Source organism: Mytilus californianus, unplaced genomic scaffold (assembly GCF_021869535.1).
Source record: "Mytilus californianus isolate M0D057914Y unplaced genomic scaffold, xbMytCali1.0.p SCAF_8, whole genome shotgun sequence".
In the NCBI taxonomy this organism is placed as follows: Eukaryota; Metazoa; Mollusca; class Bivalvia; order Mytilida; family Mytilidae; genus Mytilus; species Mytilus californianus.
In genome coordinates, this window is record NW_026262734.1 from 49,385,103 (window position 1) to 49,410,945 (window position 25,843).

Below are 25,843 nucleotides of genomic sequence, written 5' to 3' on the forward strand. Positions count from 1 at the left end.
ATGATTGCTCTTATATGAAAATTGTTTAATCCTTTTGAAGTATTTGCCTTTTATCTCGAAAACTAAATTAGATAGGAAGAAACTGTTATCAGCATCCAAATCAGTTAAAATACTGATTGACCGCAAACATTGAATGACTCCTTACGTGAGGTACACGTCTTAAATCACATTTTTTTTTACACTTTTTCAAGTGTTTTGCCTATCATCTGGAAAACAATAAAAGATAAGTAAAACATTTTTAAAACAGTCAGCAAAAACGATCAGTAATTCAAGATCTACAAAATTTCTAAATGACAGAAACTATCAGATGACTCCTCAAAGAAGCTATTGCTCTAAAATGACTATTTTTGTGCTTTTATCCAACATTGTTAAACCATGATATATTGGTAGAGACTGTAAACCACAACAATAATCATGACCAACATATTTACAAAGGCGACTTTACAATTTGATGGTTCCTTATAGGAGTTGTCACCCTCAGATGACAATTTTTGAAATATTTCCTGTTTTGCAAATTATCTTTAAAACTCATGTATAGGAAAAAACTGTAAATGGCCAAAAAAATCAGCAATAAAAAAAGATACGTTTATGACAGGTGAGAGCATCAGGGTCTTTAACATTTTTAATTTGCAGCAACTACTATTGAATGAAGAATGGTCTGCGATTTTGTTTTCTGATCCAAAAGATTGGAACAAAACTATTTTTTTGCCATTAGAAGGAACCATATGTAAAACACATTGCTTGAGATACTTATGTAAAATGATATTTTACGAAATAATATGAGACGTTATATACAAATATTTTGTTTATTTCTTTTTTCATTCAAACCTTAAACGTTCCTTTTATTCGCTCCTAATAAGATTTTCTGTAATTAAAATACAGTATTCTATAATTTGTTGTTTAAGTTAGAAAGAAGACGGTGATAAATATGAACAAACATAAACAAGAGGTACATTGTGTAAATTTAAGGTGCTGCTTATCAATTTAAATATCTATGGAAATCATTTTTTACTAAGCCTAATGCGCTTTCTCTTTGATCAGGAACGCTTATATATAGAGGTTAAAATATCAGACGCATATAGCGATTCACTAAATTTGTTTTTGAATTTCGCATTTATCTGTAAAATTCTGTAATTTGCATTCGTTTTTGCTTGATATCTAGTCGAAAATCAAGGGTGACAAAAAGAGTTAGAAGGCAAGAATATGTCCAAGCTAGTAAGAAATTTTAATAAGGGATATTTTTGTGTATTTTTATCCTATTAACTTTCTCATTATCTTCCTTAATGTCGGTCATTTTTCTAGAGTCAAGTTTTTTGGGAACTGATTTTTACATTTAATATGTACCTTTTTATTATTCCTTTAAGCGTAATATAATGAGGTTGGGTACTCCAAAAACTAGTTTAAATCATCAAATACTGTTCGCAATTACAAACCAATTAAGTAATTTTCTGTGTTTTCATCTAATAGTGTTAGTTCTACAATCAATGTGATGATAGCAGATGTTTCCTAATTTCATATATGTCTGGTGATATTCTAATATTGGTAAAATTTTGTAATTTGATAATTGATCGAAAAGTATTCAATGAATCATATTAATGCAACAACAGTTCACAGCGATGGTTGACTCCTTATCAATTTGCATTGGCGCGATGAAGCTTGCAGTATTGTCTATAGGGCAAAATATTGGTCAAAAGCCATTGTGTCAGCTTTGAGTTACTATGATTCTTGGTCAATAGTCATATGAAGTTGATAAAAATAGATATTTAACCCCTCCTCTTCTCCTCGATTGTGACATCACTAAACTTATTATCTAACTTGTACTTACCATGAGCAAGACGACGGGTGCTACATGTGGAGCACGATCTCTTCCAGAAAATGTCCCTAAATTGTTTTTGGTGGGGTTTGTTTTTCCACAGTTTTTATTTAGTTTTCTGTCATGCGGTGTTTTGTAGGTAGATTGTACTTTGTCTTGTTTTGTTGATTTCTGTTCAACCTTTGAAATTTGACTGCCCCATTGGTATCTTCCGCCGTATTTTATCGGATACAAATGCCAATAGCATCTAAGGGTGACTTTGTTTTAAAAGTTGTTACTAAAAGAAGTAGTTTAAAATGTCTAAATATATAAACAGAGGGATATAATGAATTTCTTATAAATATTTGGAATTCTATAATACAATGTAAAATGTCCTTGCAGCACTGCAGTTTTACCATCGGATTCGGCAATACAAATCCACAAGAAAATGAACATATCAATGATATTTCAATTAAACACAAAAGTGTTGACTTCTGTGCTGGTCTAGTTCGTGGACAAAACGTCTTCCAGCAGTGGCATAAACAAGTGGTTATTCAAACTCATTAAAGAAACCAGGTTTGTAATCTGGTACGACAGACGCGCGTTTTGTCTATATAAGACTCCAAAGTTGCAGGACCATATCAAATCCATAATTGAAGAGCAATTCAAACCAAAAATTCAAAACTTTATGCCGAATACGGCTAAGGCAATCTACATATACAGGTAGAAAAACTTTAGTGGTTTGAATAATCAATATGTTATAAACAGTACATTTACAGAAATTGAACATATCAATGATATTTCATGTCAACACAAAAGTGCTGACTACAGGGCTGGTTATACTTTCGACTCAGTGGTTACTTAAATTCATTAAAAAGTACCGGACTATAATTTGTACGCCAAAAGCGCGTTTCGTCTACATAAGACTCATTGTCAAAACAGGGCTCGTATTGACATCACATGTACGTGTTCTTATCCTAAAAATGAATACAATATTGGATCGCTAGACATTAAACAATTTAATAAGCTTACTGCTTTGTTTCATTTCATTGTATTAGTTGGGGCTTTACTCTCATTTAAAGTAGTAATCACTGCACAGGGAACAATGTAATTGTACGAAAGACGACTTGATAGTAAGACAACTAATTTCTGTATATTAATGTATCCTTTCTTAATTAATAACATGAGATGCTAAAGATACAAAAGCCTGTTATGGCCACATTGAAAAAAGTATTTATGTCATTATTACGACTTTCTATTAGAAAAAAAAATATGATGTCGTTATGACGACATAGTCTATTTTTCTACTTGCTATTAAAACTGTATTAGCAAGGTCATTGTTAATAGCTTTAGTGCAAAGAGGAAGGGTAGTTTATCGATGGTCAAATCTCATAAATCCATAGGAATATACAAATCAAAGTAAAATATAAATCTGAACAAATCGCATATACCTCAAAATGAATGACCCGTCCACGTTCACGCTGTGTTTCTGTTAGATGTATTTCTATTTATATCCATCTGATGAGTTAAGCCTTTTTCAACTGATTTTTGATAGTTTGATCTTATTTTGTACTGTTACAACACTGTCCCAGGTTAGGGGAGGGTTGGCGCCTTCAAACTAGTTTAACCTCGCCACATTCTGTAAGAGCCTGTCCCAAGTAAGGAGCCTGTAAATCAGTGGTTGTCGTTTGTTGCTGTGTTACATATTTGTTTTTCGTTCATTATTTTGTACATAAAATAGGCCGTTAGTTTTCTCGTTTGAATTGTATTGCATTTGTCATAACATTTTATAGCTGACTATGCGGTATGGGCTTTGCTCATTATTGAAGGCCGTACGGTGACCTATAGTTGTTAATTTCTTTGTCATTTGGTCTCTTGTGGAGAGTTGCTCATTGGCAATCATATCACATCTTCTTTTTATAGATACTGGGTATGTCGGAAGCGTTAGCGTTAACACTTAACCAAAAAGTCATAATCGGTAATTGGACAAAATTAGTGAATTACAGATCAGACGACTTTTCTGATATATAAAGATCTAAGACTGTAAGAACATGTCGCAAGTGAGTTGAGACACAGACGCATCGTATCGGTAACCAATTTTTGATGGTGACCGTTAAACTTGTTTAGTGTCGATTTTAGTCGTTTTAGCAGCTTTTGTGTCAGGAGTGCATTCCTGTTACTGAAATTGGTATAACGCAAACATGAACAAGCGTAACGTTTTAATGAAAATATCAAAACATCAATTCAACATAGCTTGTTGTTAATCAAAAGCCCGAAACAAGTATTTACTAGCCAATCGACAAGAGGAGAACATCAAATTTCTGGTGGATGCAATTGAGGACTATGCAAGAAAATCAGTCGGTACCAGAGGAATATAATTTGGACACTCTGTCTGAATATATCAAAGCTGTTAAGTCAGTCATTCAGAATTCCATTCAAAACAGTACGATGTACTACGAACACAACGTGTTTAACCATTTGAAGAAGACAACAGATGTAGATGCGTGATACTCTTTTCAAGACAAATATGTTCATACTACAGCCATTGAAACATAGCAAAACTGTTTTTATATCCCAAATCAATATTTGGATTGCGTTACAAATGACCTTGGAATTCAAACCAAGCTAGGATTCTCGCTTTTACTCCTACATCATTCATGAAGGAGGAGATTTAAGAAGATAGCAAATCTGAACTTCCATCTTTTCGTATGATAACAAAAAAAGATAATTAAAAAGTAAATGGAAAGTCCCTTATCAAATGGCAAAATTAAAAGCTCAAACGCATCAAACGAATGGAAAGCAACTCTCATATTCCTGACTTGGTACAGGCATTTCCTTATGTAGAAAATGGTGGATTAAACCTTTTTTTATAGCTAGCTAAACCTCTCACTTGTATAACAGTCGCATAAAATTCCATTATATTGACAACAAAGTGTGAACAAAACAAACAGACACAATAGGTAAAAATGTCAAAAATAGGGGTACAGCAGTCAACATTGTGTTATAATCTTAATCACTATAAAAACAAACAAATATGTCAACACAGAAAAACAAAATGGCATGTAGACAAAGCACATTGGCAAAAATGAAAGACAAGCACAACAACACATTGGCGGGATGCATGAGTACCGAGCCACGCCAAAAGGATATTACCAAAAATGGACTAAACAGCAAAGGTTAATAATTTACAAAGACAAATAAAAGAATACTATAACATGTAATTAAGAAGATAAACAGCATCAGTACCTAGAATCTATACGTCAAGACCATCATGCATTATTTGTGAAGTTAATACGAAATATTTATCAGCAAGGTCTTTGTATCTTCCGATGAACTTTTTTAGAAAAAGGACGAGACGTTCTTTGACATATCCCTGGTTCATCAAATTTCTGCTCAGACACTGGTGACGTTTTATAAAGTCTGGGTAGCAGCTGCAAACTCTTGAATACCGAATGAGTTGGGAAATGTATATCCCATATGCAGGTGAAGTTGGTATATTGCTACTAAGTTGGAGGAAATTGATAATTTCAAAATTAAAATCGTCTCGTTTGTAATAGATTCTGGTATAGTAAAAATGACCCATCATGTTTGATAACTAATCTCCTTATAATTAATATGGAGTCTTAAAATCTATAAAGATATACACCGCATTTTTGCGCCTGCCCCAAGTCAGGAACCTCTAGCCTTTGTTTGTTTTGTGTATTCTTTAAATTGTGATTCATTTATATGTTTTGGAGTTAAATGTGGCGTTCATTCGCTGAACTAGTATACATTATTCATGTTATTGTTTAGTGGCTAGCTGAAGCCCACTTCCGGGTACGGGATTTTCTTGCTGCGTTGAAGACCTATAGTTGGCATTGGGCTAATTTCTGCTTTTTAGTCGGGTTGTTGTCTCTTTGAAACATTCCCCGTTTCCATTCTCAAATCTATCCAAAATATCAAATCATAAGTCTTTACAATTTTGCCGAAATATCAAAACTTAAGATTTTTCCATACTTGAGTATCAATCCTCTAGAAAAGATCCGTTTGACGTTGATGCCAATTATGTAACTTCATTTTCTTGTTCAAAGGGTCAAACTGTATAGTGTTTTGTACATACTCGTTTAAAAACATTCTCATCCAAAGTGAACTTATTCCTGGTAGTGGATAGTGTTAATATATTTTAATATATTTGACTCCTTATCAAAATCAATACATTTTATAATCAAAAGGTACATAAATGTATCTTACCATATAAAGCAAAAAAGAAATGATCTGGTCTCCATTTCAATTCAATGAATAATTTTAAAAACTTCTTCGAATTCAATTTTATTTAACTTAACATTCGACAAATGTAACGTTATTTTAATTTTGTTATACACACACACACTTTGCCAATAATTTTTAGGGAAAATATAGTTTTAACGTATATGGTTATTTGCATGCTTTGGCCACAATAAAGTACAACAAAAGATAGAGTAGTATTGGATTTTATCTGGTTAATTAATACAAAACTTTCTGACTATTTTCAAATCTTTGTTACAACTAAAAGAATAAATGTTGTTTGTTTTGCAACAATCACCATCATTGGAGAGACTTGGTTCCCACAGTCCACATTTGGATTGTCCAGGTTTTGGTTACAGGACACATACACGGTATGTTGTATCCAATTTCTTCATTTTCTATATGAATGAATGGTTTATCATTGTGCAACCTGTACATATACAACAGATACATGCTACTACAATATTACAATATTACATTACATACAGCCAAATAGGCTTAATGTAAAAAAGAGGCGAAAGATACCGACAGGCCATTCACACTCATAAGCCGAAAACACAACATAGAAAACTAAAAACTGAGCAACACGAGCCCAACCAAAAACCGGGGGGTGATATCAGATTTTCCGGAAGGGTAGGCAGATTCTGTTCCACATGTTGCATCCGTCGTGTTGCTCATGTAAGTACAAACCCGGTGATAAGTTTAATTCGGTAGGTTACATTCGGGGGAAAGAGGACGGGATTGTAGTAACGACAATTGAAACATATCCGTCGTCATCTGTGAAACAGATATTCCATAACGGTCATCCAACTCGTGTAACATAAGAAATGATTGGAAAACATAAATGACTATTTATATTAATTAAGTATGTTAACCAAACCATCAATCCAGCAGATTTCTTTTTGTCTTTTTGATATAATTTTTACATGTGCAAACCAACCACGAGCTTGAACAAATATTATTTCATCATTATGAACTTTTTAGCATCATTAATTTATTAACTTTTCGGCCTTTTGGAACAACAGCAATTATGTGATTATATGTTTGTTATATATATTTGTTACCAACATAATGGATAATTTGATTTTTTATCACTAAATATCAAAATTTTTAACTGATTTTATGTTAATGCGAGGCAATCTTTTTTGCGGTAGAAGATATGATATGACACAAAAGAGGTGTTAAAGCGTAGAAGAAACCTTTCAAAGAATTCTGTTACGTATGGATGTTCGTTCGTTTGTTTTGCTGTCCTTTGTAAGTACATGTATATGATTTTTTTACAAGTCCCTGCACAAAGCAATTTTAAGTAATATATTTGTTTGACTAAAGAAATAGTTAATTTGGTTTTAATGGATGAATTACAAAATTAAACAATACGTAAATCGGAGAATACCGAAAAGTGGATAAATTCGAAATGCTTTCACTACAAACCAGTAAAAGTCTGAAATGGCCTATATCTGTACTCGACTGTACTGATTTTTACTCGACCAGTCTGAATTGGTCTGAATTTTAATTGACATTACTCGACCCCAGTCTTAACCATACTCGACCGTTCTGATTTGTACTTGACCCTTATCTTTGCCATTGAAAACAGTCTGAACTATTACTCGACCAGTCTGAAACAGTCTTAACCAATTCTCGACCTGTACTCGACCGATTTTTTCAGTCTAAACCATACTCGACCGAAGGTCTGAACAATACTCGACCAGTCTGAACCATACTTGACCAAATAACCTCTACTTTTTTTTAATTTTAGCTGTTAAAATTAATTTCTTTTTTTCTGACATGATAACAGCCGCAATAAAATAAAGATATATATAAAAACATATTTTTACATCCTTACATGATTCTCAGATTTATCAAATAGAGATAGTTAAACATGTTAAATTAAATTATCTTGTATAATAATTTAATTATATTAATTTTAAGTTTTAGAGTTTTGTTAAAAAAAAGATTCTTTTACCTAAAAACCACACCTTTTAACTGAGGGTAATAAAACCTTATTAAGGTGCTTCTTGGTTGGCAAGTGTTTTTTTTAAACTTAATTTTCCCAAATTCCTAAAGAAAAACTACATAGGTTTTATGGTTACATACAATAGTTATATAATTATCTTTTTAATGAGTTAACAACAGCCAAAAAATCACTGAAAGTGTTTAACCTTATATTAGAACTATATCTTTTCTTATTATAATTTGGGATATATTATAATATATATCAAAAAGGGATAAAAAAGTTAAATAAATAAATAAAAAAAAATTCCGAATAGTGGTAAAGTATAAAGTAATACCTCCTGCTTGGGGCAAACTCATTAAAAAGATCACACCTGGTCTGATAGAATTAATTTCTAATTAACATTCAGTAAAAATTGCAACATCCTGTAAAACCTAAATCGCAATGCCTTTTGAATTCACTAGATAAGTAATACACGAGTTTAAGAAAAATAGAGCTTTCTTTTTACCTGTAAAACACACATGTACTGAGGTAATTAAACCTTATTAAAGTTCTTCTTGTATGCCATGTCTTTAATTTTGACAAAAGTTATCTAAATTTAATTGAAATAAATTTTTTCTGCTACTTTGGAACACATTTCCTTTTTTAAATGGTTATCAAGGATTGTTACAGAAGTTCTCTTATCATGATTATATTAAATTCTTGGTTTTACAAAACAAAGATGTGATCTTTTAAATTTATTAAGTTGCTTTATATACTATTCTAAATATATTTTAATAAAAAAAATGTTCACTGCATTATTAACTAAACTCAACTGACACCATAAATCTATACAAGGCTTAAGTAAATGGTAAAAATTGTCCAGTAACCATAAAATATATCTGAAACATTCAAAAAATTTTGAATAACATTGAATATATTAGTCACAATTCAGTTTTGAGATTATTGGATCAGCTTGTTTTATTTTTATTTTAAAGGTGATATATATATATATATGTAAGTGTTGATGAATATGGTGTTGAATTTATATCATGTTTATTGTGAAATTTTGGTTTCAATGCCATATTGAATACATTTTAAATTTCAAATTGTTGTTCAAATTTCTAGCCAGGGGAAATAGCTGTTAAAAACAGTTCCTAAATTGATGAAATACAATAGATAGATACAAAAAATATGTCTAGGTTGGTTGAGACTTGGTCAAGTATGGTTCAGACTAGGTCGAGTATGGATCAGACTAGGTCGAGTATGGTTCAGACTAGGTCGAGTATGGTTCAGACTAGGTCAAGTATGGTTCAGACTAGGTCGAGTATGGTTCAGACTAGGTCGAGTATGGTTCAGACTAGGTCGAGCATGGCTCAGACGCAAATAAAATGGTTAAGTACTGGTCGAGTGTGGTCGAGTACAAGTTCAGACTGTTAAGTATGGTTCAGACTACAGTCAAGTATAATCAAGTAAATTTCAGACCAATTCAGACTGGTCGATTAAAAATCAGTACAGTCGAGTACAAATATAGGCCATTTCAGTCTTTCAATGGTTTGTAGTGTTTATTACTTCAAGAACCCAGTGAACTTTGTTTTATTATTTATTTTTTACTTAGTTTATTTTAACATTCTTTTATGCCCCGTGTACTTAAATGCCTGTTACTTAATTTTTCATCTATTTTTAACGTGTGGAGTATATTTCTTTTTTTTTAACTATTCCATTTACAACCAGTGTTGAGTTTTTTTTATCAAGGTTGATAACACTTTCTTCAGGTATGGTTTTGATATTGTCAATTACATCAATGCCTTTTTTAATCATTCATGTGAAACAGAATTTTGAAAATAATCTGTTTTACTTAGAAGCTTACAATACAGTTTTGAAAATGATGAGCACAAACATACAAGTATTTTAGTTAGTATTTTTCTTAACCTTGATCTACTTTCTTAATACACTCAAACCCCGAAAATACGGTGACGTTGCTTTGCAAAAATGTCAACGTAGCGTAACAAGGACGACTTTATCACTGTTTCGGAGTTTCTAATAAACCATTCCTTTTTTCTATTATGCCACTGTATTAAAATGACTTTATAAGTAAACATACAAAAATCTTTTTAATAGTCCTGTTTTTGAAATAAGAGAAATATTGAGAAATTGGTCCTATCGTTTTATTTTAACCACAATAATATATAGGCAGGTCTTTCATGTGAAGGAGGACGAAGCCTGTATTATTTCCATGAACATGTTTGATAATAGACAATTGTTTGGAATATCATATACTTATCTATTTGGCACAACTTTTTGGAACTTTTGTTTTATAATTTCTCTTCGGTTTCGTACTTGATTATGTTTTCCAACTTGTTTTATTTGAGTGCGACTAATGAGTTTTATGTACACGAAACATGCGTCTGACGTACAAAGTAATACGTCTAGTGAGTTTCTCTGATTTAAATTTCGGATATGAGTTTGTAAATGTATATATTTTTATTTAATTGATTTGTCTAATATAATGAGGACGAATTATATACCTATGTCATTATATATCAGATCTATAAAAAGACATATAAAGCAAGAAGTCCAACTAATGTTTTTTTTAAACTTAATTTGTTTTGTTTCTATCTAATGCAAAGTCATATTTTTTTCGTTTCATTTAAGATGGATCATTGGTATATATTTCCTCAGATAGAATTTTCTTATATTTTGCCGAAATGTAGAATTTTACATGTTTTTTTTCAAAAATATAATAAAAAGTATGAGTCACCGTGCTTTTTTCAAGCTACAAGATGTGCAAAATTGCCCAAATTTGCATAGATTGTTCATGAAAAAACAGTTTTTTTGTGAATAAAAGAAATCTATGAGATAGAATTTTGAAATAAAATATGATAAGATAAATATAAAAAAATGGTTTCACCGAACTTGTTTTCTTGCTACAAGTAAAAATTGAAAATTTCTCAATCATTCCTTTATAAAAATTTTATTGTCTTTTAGGTTTTCCTTGTTAGCGGTGAGTACAAACGTACAGTCATTGTAAATTTGTTTTTCTCTAATCCTTAGCCGATTAAGACTCTTTTTATTATCAACATGGGTTCACTTGCGTTCAGTTCATCGTAAGTAAAAATTATCGCTACCTCCTAGTATAGTGTTCTTGTCGTCATGGGAAAAGGCGACCATGCCTGATGACATCACATAAAACACATAAAAAGAAATAAATCTGAGCAATGAAAAAGAAATAGAGAGTTTGTCTACATATTGTCAAAAAAAAAATAGATAATTATATCCCACCATCGTAGTTCGTGCAGATGATATTTTCTCATCCTTGGCAGTTAAGTTTCAAAGTCTGACGTTTTACGTGTTTCAAAATAAAAAATTAACTCTCTAGAGTAGAGACGTATGATACCACACTCGGTGTAGTTGTAGAATCCGTTGTATTTATATATTTTTGTTATCGCTGTAATACTGATATGTTAAATAAAATAACATTTTAGAGAAAAATTCAGAATTCATTTATTGTCAGCTGTTATTGAAAATGTCAGATAAATTAGGTACTTGCGACACAGAAAGCTGGGTGCAAAAACAATCAATTGCTGGGTATTTAATTCTTTTAAACTTCTTTTATTTGGTCATTCAACTATTTTGATTTGAGCATCACTGATGAGTCTGAGACGAAACCTGCATCTGGCGTACACAATTATTAGTCTGGTATCTTTAACGAGTTTTGATAACATGCATTTAGTATTACAGCCGATTTCATTGAGTGTGTAGGAAAAGGTAATATCTTTGACTTTGGTTAGCATGCTTGCTAGCTGAACCGTGAAGTCATTATTAGGTTAGGTAAACTACCCTCCTTTATGAGTAGACTAGTCCCACAGACAGATAGAATTGGATATTTGTGGGACTAGTCTACTCATAAAGGAGGGTAGTTTACCTAACATAATAATGACTTCACGGTTCAGCTAGCAAGCAAGCTAACCAAATATATTACCTTTAACTACACACTCAATGAAATCGGCTGTAATTTTCCCAATAATAAATACTTTGTACTGGTTCTTTCTTTTTCCACACACAAACGATTAATTTCCTAATGACAATAGGAATGTGGCAAGTACATGTAAAAGAAAATACTCAAAATAAGTTGAGAGTATAACGATTTTTGCTTAAAAGAATGGTTTGAATAAAACGCATATTTAGAAATGGCTAGCTAAGTTGTCTTTACTTATGCTTTATGTCATCAGTTTGAAGTGTGACCTAATGTTATATATTACAGTTAAAAATATTTATTTTGTTTACTTCTCTCATTCTTAAATAGCATAATTGCTATATTTTGCTTTCAACCCGATCAAAAGCTAGTGCTTCTGTAAAAGCATAATTCAAATGATAAGTTCTCCTCGTAAATGAAAATATTACTTCATAAATTTGGAGAGGTCGGATGCGCTTTTCTGGATATACCTTCTCCAGGAACGCTCAAGCTCAAAACTCTGAAAGGCATAGATGTATACATATTATAATACTCGGAAAGCAAATGGAATAAAAGTACATTAAAAGAATAGCATCATCTACCATAGCCTTATTTTGATTTAGGGAGTTGGTTTATCGTGGCGTCATTATTAGTTCATAATCTCAGGCAAAATTGAACTAAGGTTTTTGCTGTTCTGTTAATGTCCTTGTATTTCGTATGACCTCATACGTTATATATATTTGGTCACGAGCGTATCTGATACAGGTTGTTTAAAAAAACACGTATTGTGCGCACGTTAATCATTTCATTTGTACGATGTTTATGTTTATATCTGTTAAATCTTTATTCTTTTCATGATTTTTAATGGAATGGCATCAGGCAGTTATAAACGAACACCATTGTGTAAGACCATGATCGATCTTGCTTTTGTAATTGACTCCTCCAACAGTTTATCGGCTCTCGACTTCAGAAACCAAATACAATTTGTAAAAGACTTCGTCGACTTTCTTGTTATTGGTTCAGACGCGACCCGAGTTGCTGCGTTATCTTTCAGTACTCATCTGGTCCCTCAATTTGGATTCAATGATTACACAACCAAGATAGATGTGCTTTCCGCTATTAATGATATTGAGCATCATAATGGCGACGCTACCAGGACATACCTTGCTTTAAAACACACGCATGAACACATTTTCGCTCTTGGTAATGGGGAAAGATCTGACGTGGTAGATGTTGTTATTGTCTTGACAGACGGAGGTACAAATCCTGGCATGTATGATATATTTACTGCAAGTCAGGGAAAACAACAGACCCAAAAGGAAGCAGCTTTAATTAAAGACAGAGGAGCTTATATATTTGCCATTGGGGTTGGAGGAGAGGTCGATGTCAAAGAGCTCAATGAAATATCCAGTGATCCAGATCAAAGGTTCACCATCCAAGTGTCAAATTTCTCACAGTTAAATTCAGATGAAGTTAAGGAAATGCTATTTAAACGTGCATGTGTCGGTAAGTAAATAAAACAAATCGGTAAAAGGAATTTGAAATTAACATGTATATTTTTATTGAAGTTTGAATTATTATCAATAAAATTGTTCAGAAAAAGTGTCAATACATCCTGTAGTTGGGCGAATATATGTTTTCCGACATGAAAAGCTAATGAAAAGACAATTCAATATTTAAAATGAAGTGATGGCATAGGTACGTAGTGTGCCAAATACAAATAATTTAAACTTGTCAATGAATCGATCTGCTGAGCGAAGTCAGTTTTTGGTTTACATTGTCAAAAATTTATTTATTCAGATTCTCTTTGTATATGGGCATCTTTAACTTATTCATAAGCAATGTTAAAACTTTAAAATTAAATGCCTTAATCTGCGAGGTCCACACAAGAACATTGGTTTTGAGGATATGGGGTGACAACATCCTCAATTCGTTTGCAGTTATGTCATCTAGATCAGGGTACTCAGACAAAAAATAGTCTCACAAACATTTTAAACCCCACCACATTCTTTATGTGCCTGCCCCAAGTCTGGAGCATGTAGTTCAGTGGTTGTCGTTGGTTCATGTCTGTCGTATTTGTTTTTCGTTAATTTTCTTGTTATAAGTTATGCCGTAAGTTTTCTCAATTGAATTGTTTTATAATTTACATGTCGTGGCCTTTTATAGCCGACTATACGGTATGGGTTTTTCTCATTGTTGAAGGCCGTACGGTTGCCTATACTTGCTTACATCCATTTTATTTGAACTTTGGTGTATAGTTGTCTCATTGGCAATCATACCTCATCTCCTTATTTTTAAATTGTGCTGAAAAGTATTTTTTTTACAACATTCGTCTGTAATTAAACAAAAGACCGCATATCATTTTATCTGTGTTCGATTAACCGTTTTTCTTAAGCTTTTTGGTGTTATTACCTTTCGTATATGCATGATCAAATGAATAAATATGTTTCATTTGACAGTTTACTTAAATAGTAAACCATCTTAATTGTGATCAAAAAGGTGCTCAAGCACGTAGCATTTAGATGAAAACGCAAAGTCGGATCGGATCAGCGACATGAATATCCGTCCAGACAGGGTGACATGAGTTTATGCGGACTGTTACCTTGTGAACTAGCATTTAAAAAACCCAGTAAACCTTGTTCAGTAAAACAGGTTTCATTTTCATCCATATTAACATGTTGTCGTCCTGATGTGCAAAAGAATGTTAAAAAAAATTGAATGTTCAAAACCTTTCAGACTATATTACTTTGTTAAAGGAGTTTTTGCGCACTTCAAAGTTTAATGAACACCAAAGCCTTAGTATTTACGAATACGTCAAGCGCTGAATTTTTTTCATATCGCGTTGGTTCATGTTATTTTTAAAAGTAAGAATCTCCTATTACAATTTCACGTATAACACTGTTTAATATCTGTGATGCAATAACATACTTGCAAGCCCTACATATGCACCAAAAAGAATTGAAAATGGAAACGGGGAATGTGTTAAAAAGACAACAACCCGACCAAAGAGCAGAAAACAGCACAAGGCCACCAAAGGGTCTTAAACGCAGCGAGAAAACCCCGCACCAACTATATACAAAATTTCAAACAGGGGTTATCTTCATATTTTCAAGCACACGTGATCATGTAACACCTGATATATATTAACCATAAACATCCCATGCGTGCATGGTTAGAGGCCCTGCTAGGACATATATTTCCATTTGCCAGGAAAAAATACGAACTGTAAAAATTTTACATTTTGAGATATTTAGAAATTACAATAAGTATAATTTTGTAATGTCTTTACGCTCACCAACGTAATTTTAAATTGGATTTAGATAAAAATAGATAAGAAAATTCAAAACTACTATTTGTTTTTCTCAAGAAAATGTTCGCAGATATGAATTGTGCCGTGCCAAATGGTCAATTAAAGAGTCAATGGGCTAGAGATGATGATAGCCATTTATAGTTATTTAAATTCATCGTATCGGTTGAATAACCAGCATTTTATGCCACACGTGCTTTATCAACTTGTGTAATGTTTATATTAAGTTGAAAATGTATAGGAGACTAATGGTGGTTAGTAAAATATCATTATTTCCTACTCAACTATGTATAGAACTATTCTGTTCATGTTTACAAATAACACAGTACATAATGTATTACCTAGCAGAATAAGTTTGTAATGTTTGTATAGACGACATCACTTTATTTACATTTTGCTACATGTAAGCAAAATCTTTATTTCTCGTTTTACCATAAAAACTTAATTCGATCTTCAAAATATCTTTCGTTAATATTTGACAACATTACTGGGTACGGACTTCTGTTGTATCGCATCATGTCATATGTTTTGACCTTGCTGACTTTAACAAAGTAACACTGTACACGATAATTTAATGTGGTCATTTCTCCAAGTATTACTTAATCATTTATTAAGTTAACTGATTATAATTTAAAATATAAGAGCAACAACAGATTTGGTTAGACCAGACATAGGATGCTAACAACTGTTACTGTACAATACATTAATGTGAAAACCTTATTAAATGGGGTAAATGTGACGTGTTCACTAACAATAAATGCTTAGTTTGTTTTGCTTATTATTTTCTTTCTATATTTCAGAAACAATGGAATGTCAGGGATCAAACTGTCTTTCCGGAAATGGAGCACAACACGTTCACATTTCGGTTTTAACATTCACCCTTACAGTCATCGTCAGTTCCGTGTTATTTTCTTTCTAAATAAACCTTCTGAATGCTTTGCTGTCAAACAGAATAGTACAAATGCATTTGACTTTTCATGTTTGATGTATATATAACAGGGGCTTTCGTCGTTCCTGTTATATTTAGAGTTCGGGGGGAAAGTCACTGTCTAAAGTCAACAAAACTAAGTTAAGCTTTACGATGGTTTTATATATAACTTCTTCAATAGTGCAATACATTAATTACAATAAAAGTTCAACGGTAATATTCCGAAAAGATAAAACAAATGGTAATTCCAATAAATGTTCTATACTAAACACAATGAATGTTACTGTAAATGCACGGCGTCCGTACAGCTTGACCGCTGGTATCCAACTGACCATTTACATAGAAACGATCTAATATGAATTACGTAATCTTACTTAATCATAACTACATGTAATAATGAAATTTGTCACTTAATGATTCAAACAAATAATACAATTAAAAAACATATATATGATAACAAGAAATGGACAATGTTAGGATTTAATGGATTAACTTCTCAACATGTAAGCTAACAATTTCGAGAACAATAGTCGCTTGCTTTTAGATAAAGTTTGAATTTCCACGAAATAAATCAAAGAGGAAAATATCGCTGTCACAAATAACATAAATCTTATATAAACACTAAGGATCACTTCTCCGATGTCTTGTTTTTGTTTACTAACAAAAATAAAACGAAAAAAAAAAACGAAATTGAAAATGTCCATCTTAATGTTAAAGGACAAGAATTCTCACACTGAATCACAATAGATTTCTGTAAATTACGAACTTTTAGATATCTTTTTTATGATAAGATTTCTATATATACTCAAATGACTAAGACACATCCTGTTTTATCTAGGGGTTGAACTTTGTATGCATAATATTATATGAAACTTAGAAACACGCTTTATTAGTTAAAATTTTAAAATTCTTCATTTCTGGTGTGAAATTTGTTTCTTTATTGTACATGTTATAAATATAGATACTGGCAGTATATCAACATTATACTTTTAATAATTTTAAGTGGTTTGTTTTTGTTGACATTTTAACATAATTGATTTTTATGAAATGTAGTTTTAAATATGTCATGATATTATCCATACGCTTAATGGAGGCGAATTGAATATTGTGGATAACGCTAACAATACAAATTCTAGATTCGCATTTCGACAATAGCAGTTGTGATTATTCACCTTTCTTATATAAAAAATGTTTCTCATCTGTCTGATTGTTTTTTTCTGATTTTTACTATAGTTGATTAAAAATAAATGTATGGCATGGAGTAGATTTTGAAAATGTTCTTGTGCTATATAAGGGAGGCGGAAGACGCCAAGTGGACGTTCATAGAGCATAAGTCGATAGAAGCTGACAACGCCATATATATAGCAAACAACGAAACACAAAAGTTCTCAAAACGCTACATAAAAGAACTTAAGTCTGAGCAACACGAACCTCACAAGAAAGTGGGACAATCTCAGGTGCTCCGAAAGGGTAAGCAGATCCTGTACCACTAGTGGCATCCGTCGTGTAATTCATCGGAAGTACAACTGTGGTGAAGAGTCTAATTCGGTGATGTCACAAACAAGTAAAGAATGACGGGGTTGTGGTTATGACAATTGGAACATATCCTTAGTAATCATTGACACTGATATTCCATAGCGGGCAACCAACTGATGGCTTCAACTTTAACACTTGAAATTCTAGGTCAAATAGATCCCTGTAAGCAACAACCCTCTATCAAGGAAATCATGATAGGAAACGCAAGCTCTGGAATCTCCCATCGACTGGGAGGTATATAATACTCCATATGCAGGCGCTTCTGGAATGTTGCTACATAGAAATGGAAAAAGTTCACATTTAGAAAGCTAAAAACATCCCCATTTGAACGTTTGCAGTTTTAAAATACTTAGGGGAGGTTTGAATCTTTGATGATGAAGTGATGCCATAGTAAACAGCTATGCAAAATCACCAAAATTAATCACTGCATCATTTTTGTGAATAGATTTGTATGTGAAAATATGATTTTTTTATTGTTGTTATATGCTACATGTATTATTCTTTTCATTTTCTTAATCATTGTATTAAGCAACGGCAACATAACAAACTTATTTCTTCAAAAATTGTTTATTATTTATTTGTCACGACTTCATTTACATTATATATACTGGAGAATTTTTTGGATGCATTCAGATTGATATCCATGTCCTGAGAACTATTTGTATGCAATTCAGGACTAAGTTTAAGCCACTGGTTAATTTTTATTGCTTAAAACCTATCCTTTAGTTAAATCCCATAATTCCCTAAAGATCAAGATAAATTTAATCAGCCGAAATTAACCGACTTACTTTTTATCCATTGGATAAATACAATGATTGCTGCAAGATTGATCTATAATGTTGGCTGACGACACGACAAGCAAAGAGTCTATCGCCATTTAGAATAAGAGTATGATGACAGGAAATTAAGGGATAGATCTAGGTTTACAAAATATATGTAAAAATTGACGAAGATTTGGCATAAAACCCAGATATACGATGCTGGAATTAAAGCTTATGTGCTTGTAACGTCCAAGGTAGCGCTATTTAACGCTGACTACTGAGACATATGAGGTGAAGCAAGCCCTATGTTGTGTAGAACAAGACTTTGTTCAAACGTATATATAATGAAAATAGCACATATTATATATTTGTTGAGTCCTAAGAGCTTTTGTGGATTAACCTTCATCAGGAACACTCATACCTCAAAATTTGAAAGCTAAGGAAGTATAAGATATTAAACAATTGAAGAGTTAAATGACGATATTGAACCTAAACAAAAGAGCCAAATCCATCTGAGGTCATCTTTGTCTAATCTCATTGAATCATTAGCTTCTTAAAATCTTTATATATCTATCAACGGAAATGTGATAGATCATAAGAGTACCGAATAACTGACGATGATGATACCCTCGTGGTTAACAGTCTACTAGCAGCGGTATCAACCCACTGTTAGAAATGATTTGATTTGATTTGATTTTTGGTGTTTTAACTCCACTTTTAAGCAACGCTTTTATGCTATTTCGTGGCGGCCAGTTTTTATTGGTGGAGGAAGCCGGAGTGCCCGGAGAAAACCACCGACCTTCGATAGGAAAACTGACAATCCTAGTCAATTAAGATTGGAGTCGAGTGCACCCGCACGAGCGGGGTTCGAACTCACAACCTCAGTGTTGATTGGCTAGTGATAACAGTAGTAACTCTTTAGACCACTCGGCCACCGAGGCCCCTGTTAGAAATGGAAATAACACTTTATAGATTTGTGTGTAAGGGTGGGATGAAATAATTGATTTAGCCTTTCAACTTTTTTGTTTCGAACGTCATTGATAAGTATCTTGTAGACGAAACGCGCGTCTGACGCACAATTATAACCCTGGCATCTTTTATGAGGTTTTTTATAAGAAAGATTAAACATGATATTCGACTCTTGTAAGACATTGGTTAACATTTATTAATAACTGTTATCCTTAAATATAGATATAAACCACTCTTCATTCTCCCAACACAGCACCTACGTCTCTTCCTGAAAACTTAGTTTTCCTATGCTTCTGCTCCCATGTAAGCTCAAATTATACTTTTTATGAAATAAACTTTGCCAATACATTATAAGGTTTTATAAATATTTTCGCCTCGAGCATCACTAAATAGGTATTTATTGTCGAAATGCGCATCTATTGCAGAAAAAAAATCCTTAGCTGTGATCTTTAGATTTATGTTTAAATCATCATACTTTAAAAACTAATTTGTCATCAAACTTTTAACTTAGACATGATTGATGAAACAGTTCGTAAATATATAAAATGTAAAAGAATACAAAGTAGTGACCTTAATACTGACTTTGAAAATATTATTACCAGCTCAGTAGTCATTGTCGGTTGTGACATGAATTATCATTGATACGGTCGTAATCATAAATTAACTGTTTACAAAACATTAAACTTTTAGAAATAATAAGGATTTTCTGACCATGATACATTAGCTGCATTTGGCACCCATCGAAATTATGCATTGTCAATGCTCTTCAACTTCTTACTTTTTTGGCACTTTTAACTTTCTCATTCCGTCGTCACTGATGAGCCTTTTGTAGACGAAACGCGAGTCTAGCGTACAAAGTTGATGCCTGGTATATCTATGATGAGTTTATTTTATCGATAGTCGTAACAATGGATCCCTTGTTTTATAAAACAGAGACGTTATCTATCATAACAAACTGTGCTTCTTTATTTGCTGACTTGTTCCTTATTTTATGTGAGACAGACTTTCAATAGGTGTTTCCCAAGAAGAAAAATACGAAGTAATATTTTTCGTTGACTTCAAATTCCTCTATATAGATTTTTTTCCCTGAATCACTACTAGCTTTGGTTTCTATATTGAACGCATTAACTCCATCGTACTTGAAATTAAAGAAAAATAACCACTGATACAGTTAAGTGATCATAATATCTTGGATTTCTTGTAGACGAAATGCGCGTCTGGTATACAAAATTATAAGCCTGGTATTTTTATGAGATTTGAAGCATTTATGACAGTGTTTATTTTTTCGCATCTGTGAAAAAAATCGACGTCTACTGGATTTCAGATACTTTTGATTTATTTAGTAACTTGTCCTTGTTTCTTATCGACCTTATCATATATATCATGAAGCTAGAAATAGTATTCTAATGACCTATTCCAGCGGCTCATACCTACCGCTCGTCATAGTAAGTTACCCCCTCCCCTACCCCCGAAGGCAGTATTCGTGATAATCCCAAAGTAATATAATTGTATATGCTCAAAATGTAGGTTGAAATTTAGCCTGAATGCCTATACTCTTTATATATAGAAATATTTCTTTTTCTTTCATTTTCGTATATCCCAATCTTACTAAAAACTAAGTGAATGATTTTCATACCTGTCAACCTATGACAATGAAAATGCAGGTGATGACCTGCATAGAAGAATGAAATCTCAGGTCATAACGCGTACGAACTTTTTCGAGCTGAATTTCAGTATTATGGGGACATTTTTCGTATAATTTATATCAAAGTTTCCAAAACATGTCCACATGGTTAAGTAATTTAAAATTGTACATTTTATTATTTCATTGCACTCGGAGCCCATTGATAGATTTGTGTTACATTGCCTTTATTCCTGTTCATATTCAGTCCATGGCATACAATGTGCCAATTTGTGTTTTCTTTGCATACATTTGTGCAACTTTTAAGCAGTGAAACATTTCAAAGATTGATATTAGAGTATAATAAAATAAAATTAAACAATTAAAGGAGGTATAGATGAAAAAAGTAATTTTCAAAATTTTTATTTTTTAATTGTTCTAAGGTAAAACAATAAGTAAAAGTATTATTCTGATATGTTTTTGCATTCAATTCATTTTAGATTTAATCTTTTTACAAAAAAAAACATAAGTCTAAGGAGTATATTGTGAATTGACAAAAAAGGGGAAGTAACTCAAGTTGTTTTTAAAACAACTTTGAAATACACAAATTATTTACGACCTAAAGCTAAGGTAATTGGTGTTAATGAACAGTGTGTTTGACACCAAAACTGTCAAGTGAAGCCATTAATTGAAATGGGTCACTTGAGCTGAGCTTACACAGCTAGTTGAACTTTTTGTCCAGGACGATTTACGAATTTGCCGGTATTTAAAAGAAATCAGTTTATATCTAATCAGTCTGAAGGCTTAGGAATCCGGGTGAAAACGGGTTATTTTCCGAATTTCCGGGTTATTTGGTCACCCGGCGGGTGTTCCGGGTGACCCCTCAGAATTGTGAAAATCTCGGGTCACACCCGCAAGATCCGGGTCAGTTGACAGGTATGGATTTTTGTCCTTATTTCAGAAACTATGAAATGTCAAGGACCAAATTGTCCCTCAACTGGAGAAACAGTCTAATTAAAATATAGAACTCTGATTTCGTTATACTCCATGAGTATAACGAAATCAGAGTTCTATATTTTAAGTAGACTGTTGGAGAAACTGGAACTCATGTAGTCGGATAACATGCTTTGGAAGAGTTAAAGTACATGAGCCTTTGAGCGATTGATAAAACATGCTTGCAATGAATTATTTGTGATTTTTATTTTAATGGAAACTTCGATTTTGACCATACCATGACCTTGTTTCAATTCTTTCAAGTTTTTTGTAACCTTGATCTGTCTTCTTACTATGTTAGTGAGATTTAAAATTACTGTTGTATTAATTTACATATGTTCAGAAAATTGTCTGCAAAAACATATTAATTTGAATTACAAATCTTTGGTAGAACAAAATATAATAAACTGCTTCGCTGAGCGCAGAGGTCCAACCCTGAACAGTTTGGGCAAAAATTGACACAATATTCAAGCTTGATACAGGTCTGAATTTGGATTGTATTAAATATTTGACATATTATAGGTTTCTGAATAAATGTAGTCAAAGAACTTGAAATTGGTTATATAAATTGAATTTAAAGATTTCTTGCTGTTGTGCAATACACTGTGCTGCTGCGCACTACTTAGTAAATCTGTTGTCAGACTATAAACAAATACAGTTCAATTAATTCTCAATGTCATATTAGAAATTTATGAAAATGTAAAGAGAGCTTACATCAATAGATATAAACAATTCACCAAAGTTTCATGAGAATTGCTGACAGCATTTTTGAGTTATTGTCTGAAAACTGGAAAATCCCCCCTTTTTTAATGAATAAAACCCCATAACTCAGAAATGTAAAATGCAAAATTTATAAAATTCTAAACGGAGCTTACATCAATAGATATAAACAATTCACCAAAGTTTCATACGAACTGCTGAAAGCATTTTTGAATTTTTGTTCGAAAACTGGAAAATCCCCCTTTTTTATGAATAAAACCCTGTAACTCGGAAACGTAAAATCTTAAATATATAAAAATCAAAAGGGAGCTCATGTCAATAGATATAATCAATTCACAACAACTTCTTGAAAGTTAGTGAAAGCATTCTTGAGTTATTGTCCGAAAACCGGAAAATCCCCCTTTTTTTAATGAATAAAACCCCACAACTCAGAAACGTAAAATCTAAAATTTATAAAAAACGAAAGGGAGCTCACGTCAATAAATATAAACAATTCACCAAAGTTTTATGCAAATTGGTTAATGTGTTTTTGAGTTAATGTCCGACATGTTGACGACGGACGGACGGACAGACGGACGGACAGACGGACAAAGGGAAAACGATATACCATAATACGTCCCGTAAACGGGCATATAAAAATGTGTCATAAAGTTGGAAAACACCAAGAATTATTCAGGTCAAGTTTGTTTTAAATTGGTTCAGTTTTTAAACAGTGAAGATCTATTAAAAATATATTCAAATAAAATGCTTCGCTGAGCGCAGCCTGATACGACCGCATAGGTAGAACCCTGAACAGTTGGGGCAAATTTGGATATAATATTCAAGCTTGATACTGTCTGAATTTTGATTGTGATCAAATTTTGACATAATATAGGTTTCTTACACAAAATAAATGTGGTAAAAGATCTTACAAATCTATTGCGCAATAGTGTGCAATTGAAGATTACTTCTTGAAACTTTTACAAAATTTGAAAAAAAAAATTTGGAACCCCCCCCCCCCCCCCCCCCCGCGACTTTTGGAATCCCCCCTTGGAGCAATTACCCCAAGACTCGATCAAATTCTTTCCTTTGTAGTATGGAACCTTGTAGTACAATTTCAGAGAGATCCATACACATCTAACACAAGTTTTTGTTTGGAAACTAGAATAATGCATGTTTTTGGCCTTTTTTTGGCCCCTCATTCCTACGTTCCAATTACCCCCAAACTCAATCCCAGCCTTCCCTTTGTGATATGGAACCATATGGTACAATATCAGAGAGATCCATACACTTACACACAAGTTATTGTCCGGAAACTACAAACATTGTTGTTTTTGGCTCCCTTTAGGCCCTAAATTCCTAAACTGTTTGCCCCATAACCCCTAATATGAATCCCAACCTTCTACTTGTGGTATTAAACATTGTTGTATAATTTCAGAGCAATCGAAATACTTATACACAAGTTATTATCCTGAAACTAGAAAAATGGGCCCCTAATTTCTAAACGGTTGGGACCACCATCCCCAAAATCAATCCCAACTTTCCTTTTTGTGGTATTGAACCTTCTTAAAAAAATGTCATAGAGATCCATTAACTTAAACTAAAGTTATTGTCCGGAAACCAATGTGTCTTCGGACGACGACGCAGACGCCGACGACATCATACCATTATACGATCCCAAAAAATTTTTTGCGGTCTTATAAAAATGTGTGATCATTTAGCTGCCAAAAACAATTGCCACTGAATTGATTTTCAAACTCTAATATCATAATATATTCTTATATCTTATATGACATGCTTCTTTCGCTTTGTAAACAACAGCGTGCAAAAATATTCTCGATAGATTTATACTTAGCGCAGACTCAGAGATGTACATATTAATGGCTGTTACTTTTACCTCCCTATTAAACCACATGTATCATAACCTATGTGCAAACACTATGTGGATTTCGTTGTGTTCAAGTTGAAATTGAAAAAGAAACTACAGAACCGTCATTCCTATTCTAATGCACAACAAAAAGAAATTAATGCACAAGATCTTAAATAAAATGCTTCGCCGAGCCAAGGATTTGTATAGTAAGACTATACAAATCCTTGGCCGAGCGCAGCCTGATACAACCGCAGAAGTTAAACCCTGAACAGTTGGGGCAAGTTTGGACACAACATTAAAGCTTGATACTGTCTGAATTTGGATTGTGATCAAATTTTTGACATAATATAGGTTTCTGACACAAAATAAATGAGGTCAAAGATCTTACAAATTTGAAATGGGATATTTAATTTACCTAGTAAAGACTATACAAATCCTTGGCCTAGCGCAGCCTGATACGACCGCAGAGGTCAAACCCTGAACAGTTGGGGAAGTTTGGACACAATATTCAAGCTTGATACTGTCTGAATTTTGATTGTGAATAAATTTTAATATAGGTTTCTGACACAAAATAAATGAGGTTAAAGATCTTAAAAATTTGAAATGGGATATCTAATTTACCTAGCATGGTCTGATATCTAACATAGTTAGATTCAGCATATAAAAAAAACACCAAACATTTAATTTTAGTTGAAATCAAACAAAGTTTTATTTTGGACCCTTCAAACCTTAATATGGACTTATTTGAAAACAGGGCCCAAAATAAAAAATCTAAATGCACAATAATATTCAGCACATCATAGACCCGCATTAATTCAGTTTTTGATGAAATCAAAAAAAGTTTAATTTTGGACCTTTTGGACCTCAATATAGACCAATTTAAAAAAGGGGCCCAATATCCAAAATAGTAATACAAGGCTAGAACCCCCCAAAAATTAAAGACTTTAAATTAAATCTTAATCCTAACCCATTGAAATTGGTAAAAAGATTTGTATTTATTTTCAATTGAAGATTTCTTGCTATTGCGCAATACTGTGCTGTTGCACAATACTTAGTCAATCTGTTATATATAATAATTTACACGCCCTGTTCGGGGTGTATCTCCTGCCATATCAGTATTTGTTGCTTTTTTTTTTATTCAAATCAGAAATAATCAATGCAAAATTGGAAAATTTTTAGGAAAAAAAAAAAAAAAAATTATGAGAAAAAAAATCCCCCC

At 32.5% G+C, this 25,843-nt stretch overlaps 1 protein-coding gene across 2 annotated transcripts in view; it reads left to right on the forward strand.

Moving 5' to 3' along the window:
* The first annotated feature begins 12,732 nt into the window (after window positions 1-12,732).
* Window positions 12,733-25,843, forward strand: part of LOC127711307 (collagen alpha-3(VI) chain-like) — a 28,168-nt gene continuing 15,057 nt past the window's right edge. Inside the window, exons 1-2 of one of the 2 annotated variants that reach the window (XM_052217303.1) lie at window positions 12,733-13,446; window positions 16,048-17,322. In XM_052217303.1, the coding sequence (XP_052073263.1) occupies window positions 12,795-13,446; window positions 16,048-16,166 (771 nt within the window). In that variant the 5' untranslated portion in view covers window positions 12,733-12,794 and the 3' untranslated portion in view covers window positions 16,167-17,322. Of the gene's footprint in view, window positions 13,447-16,047; window positions 17,323-25,843 lie in introns of those variants that run through there. The other variant, XM_052217304.1, reaches the window with a different exon arrangement.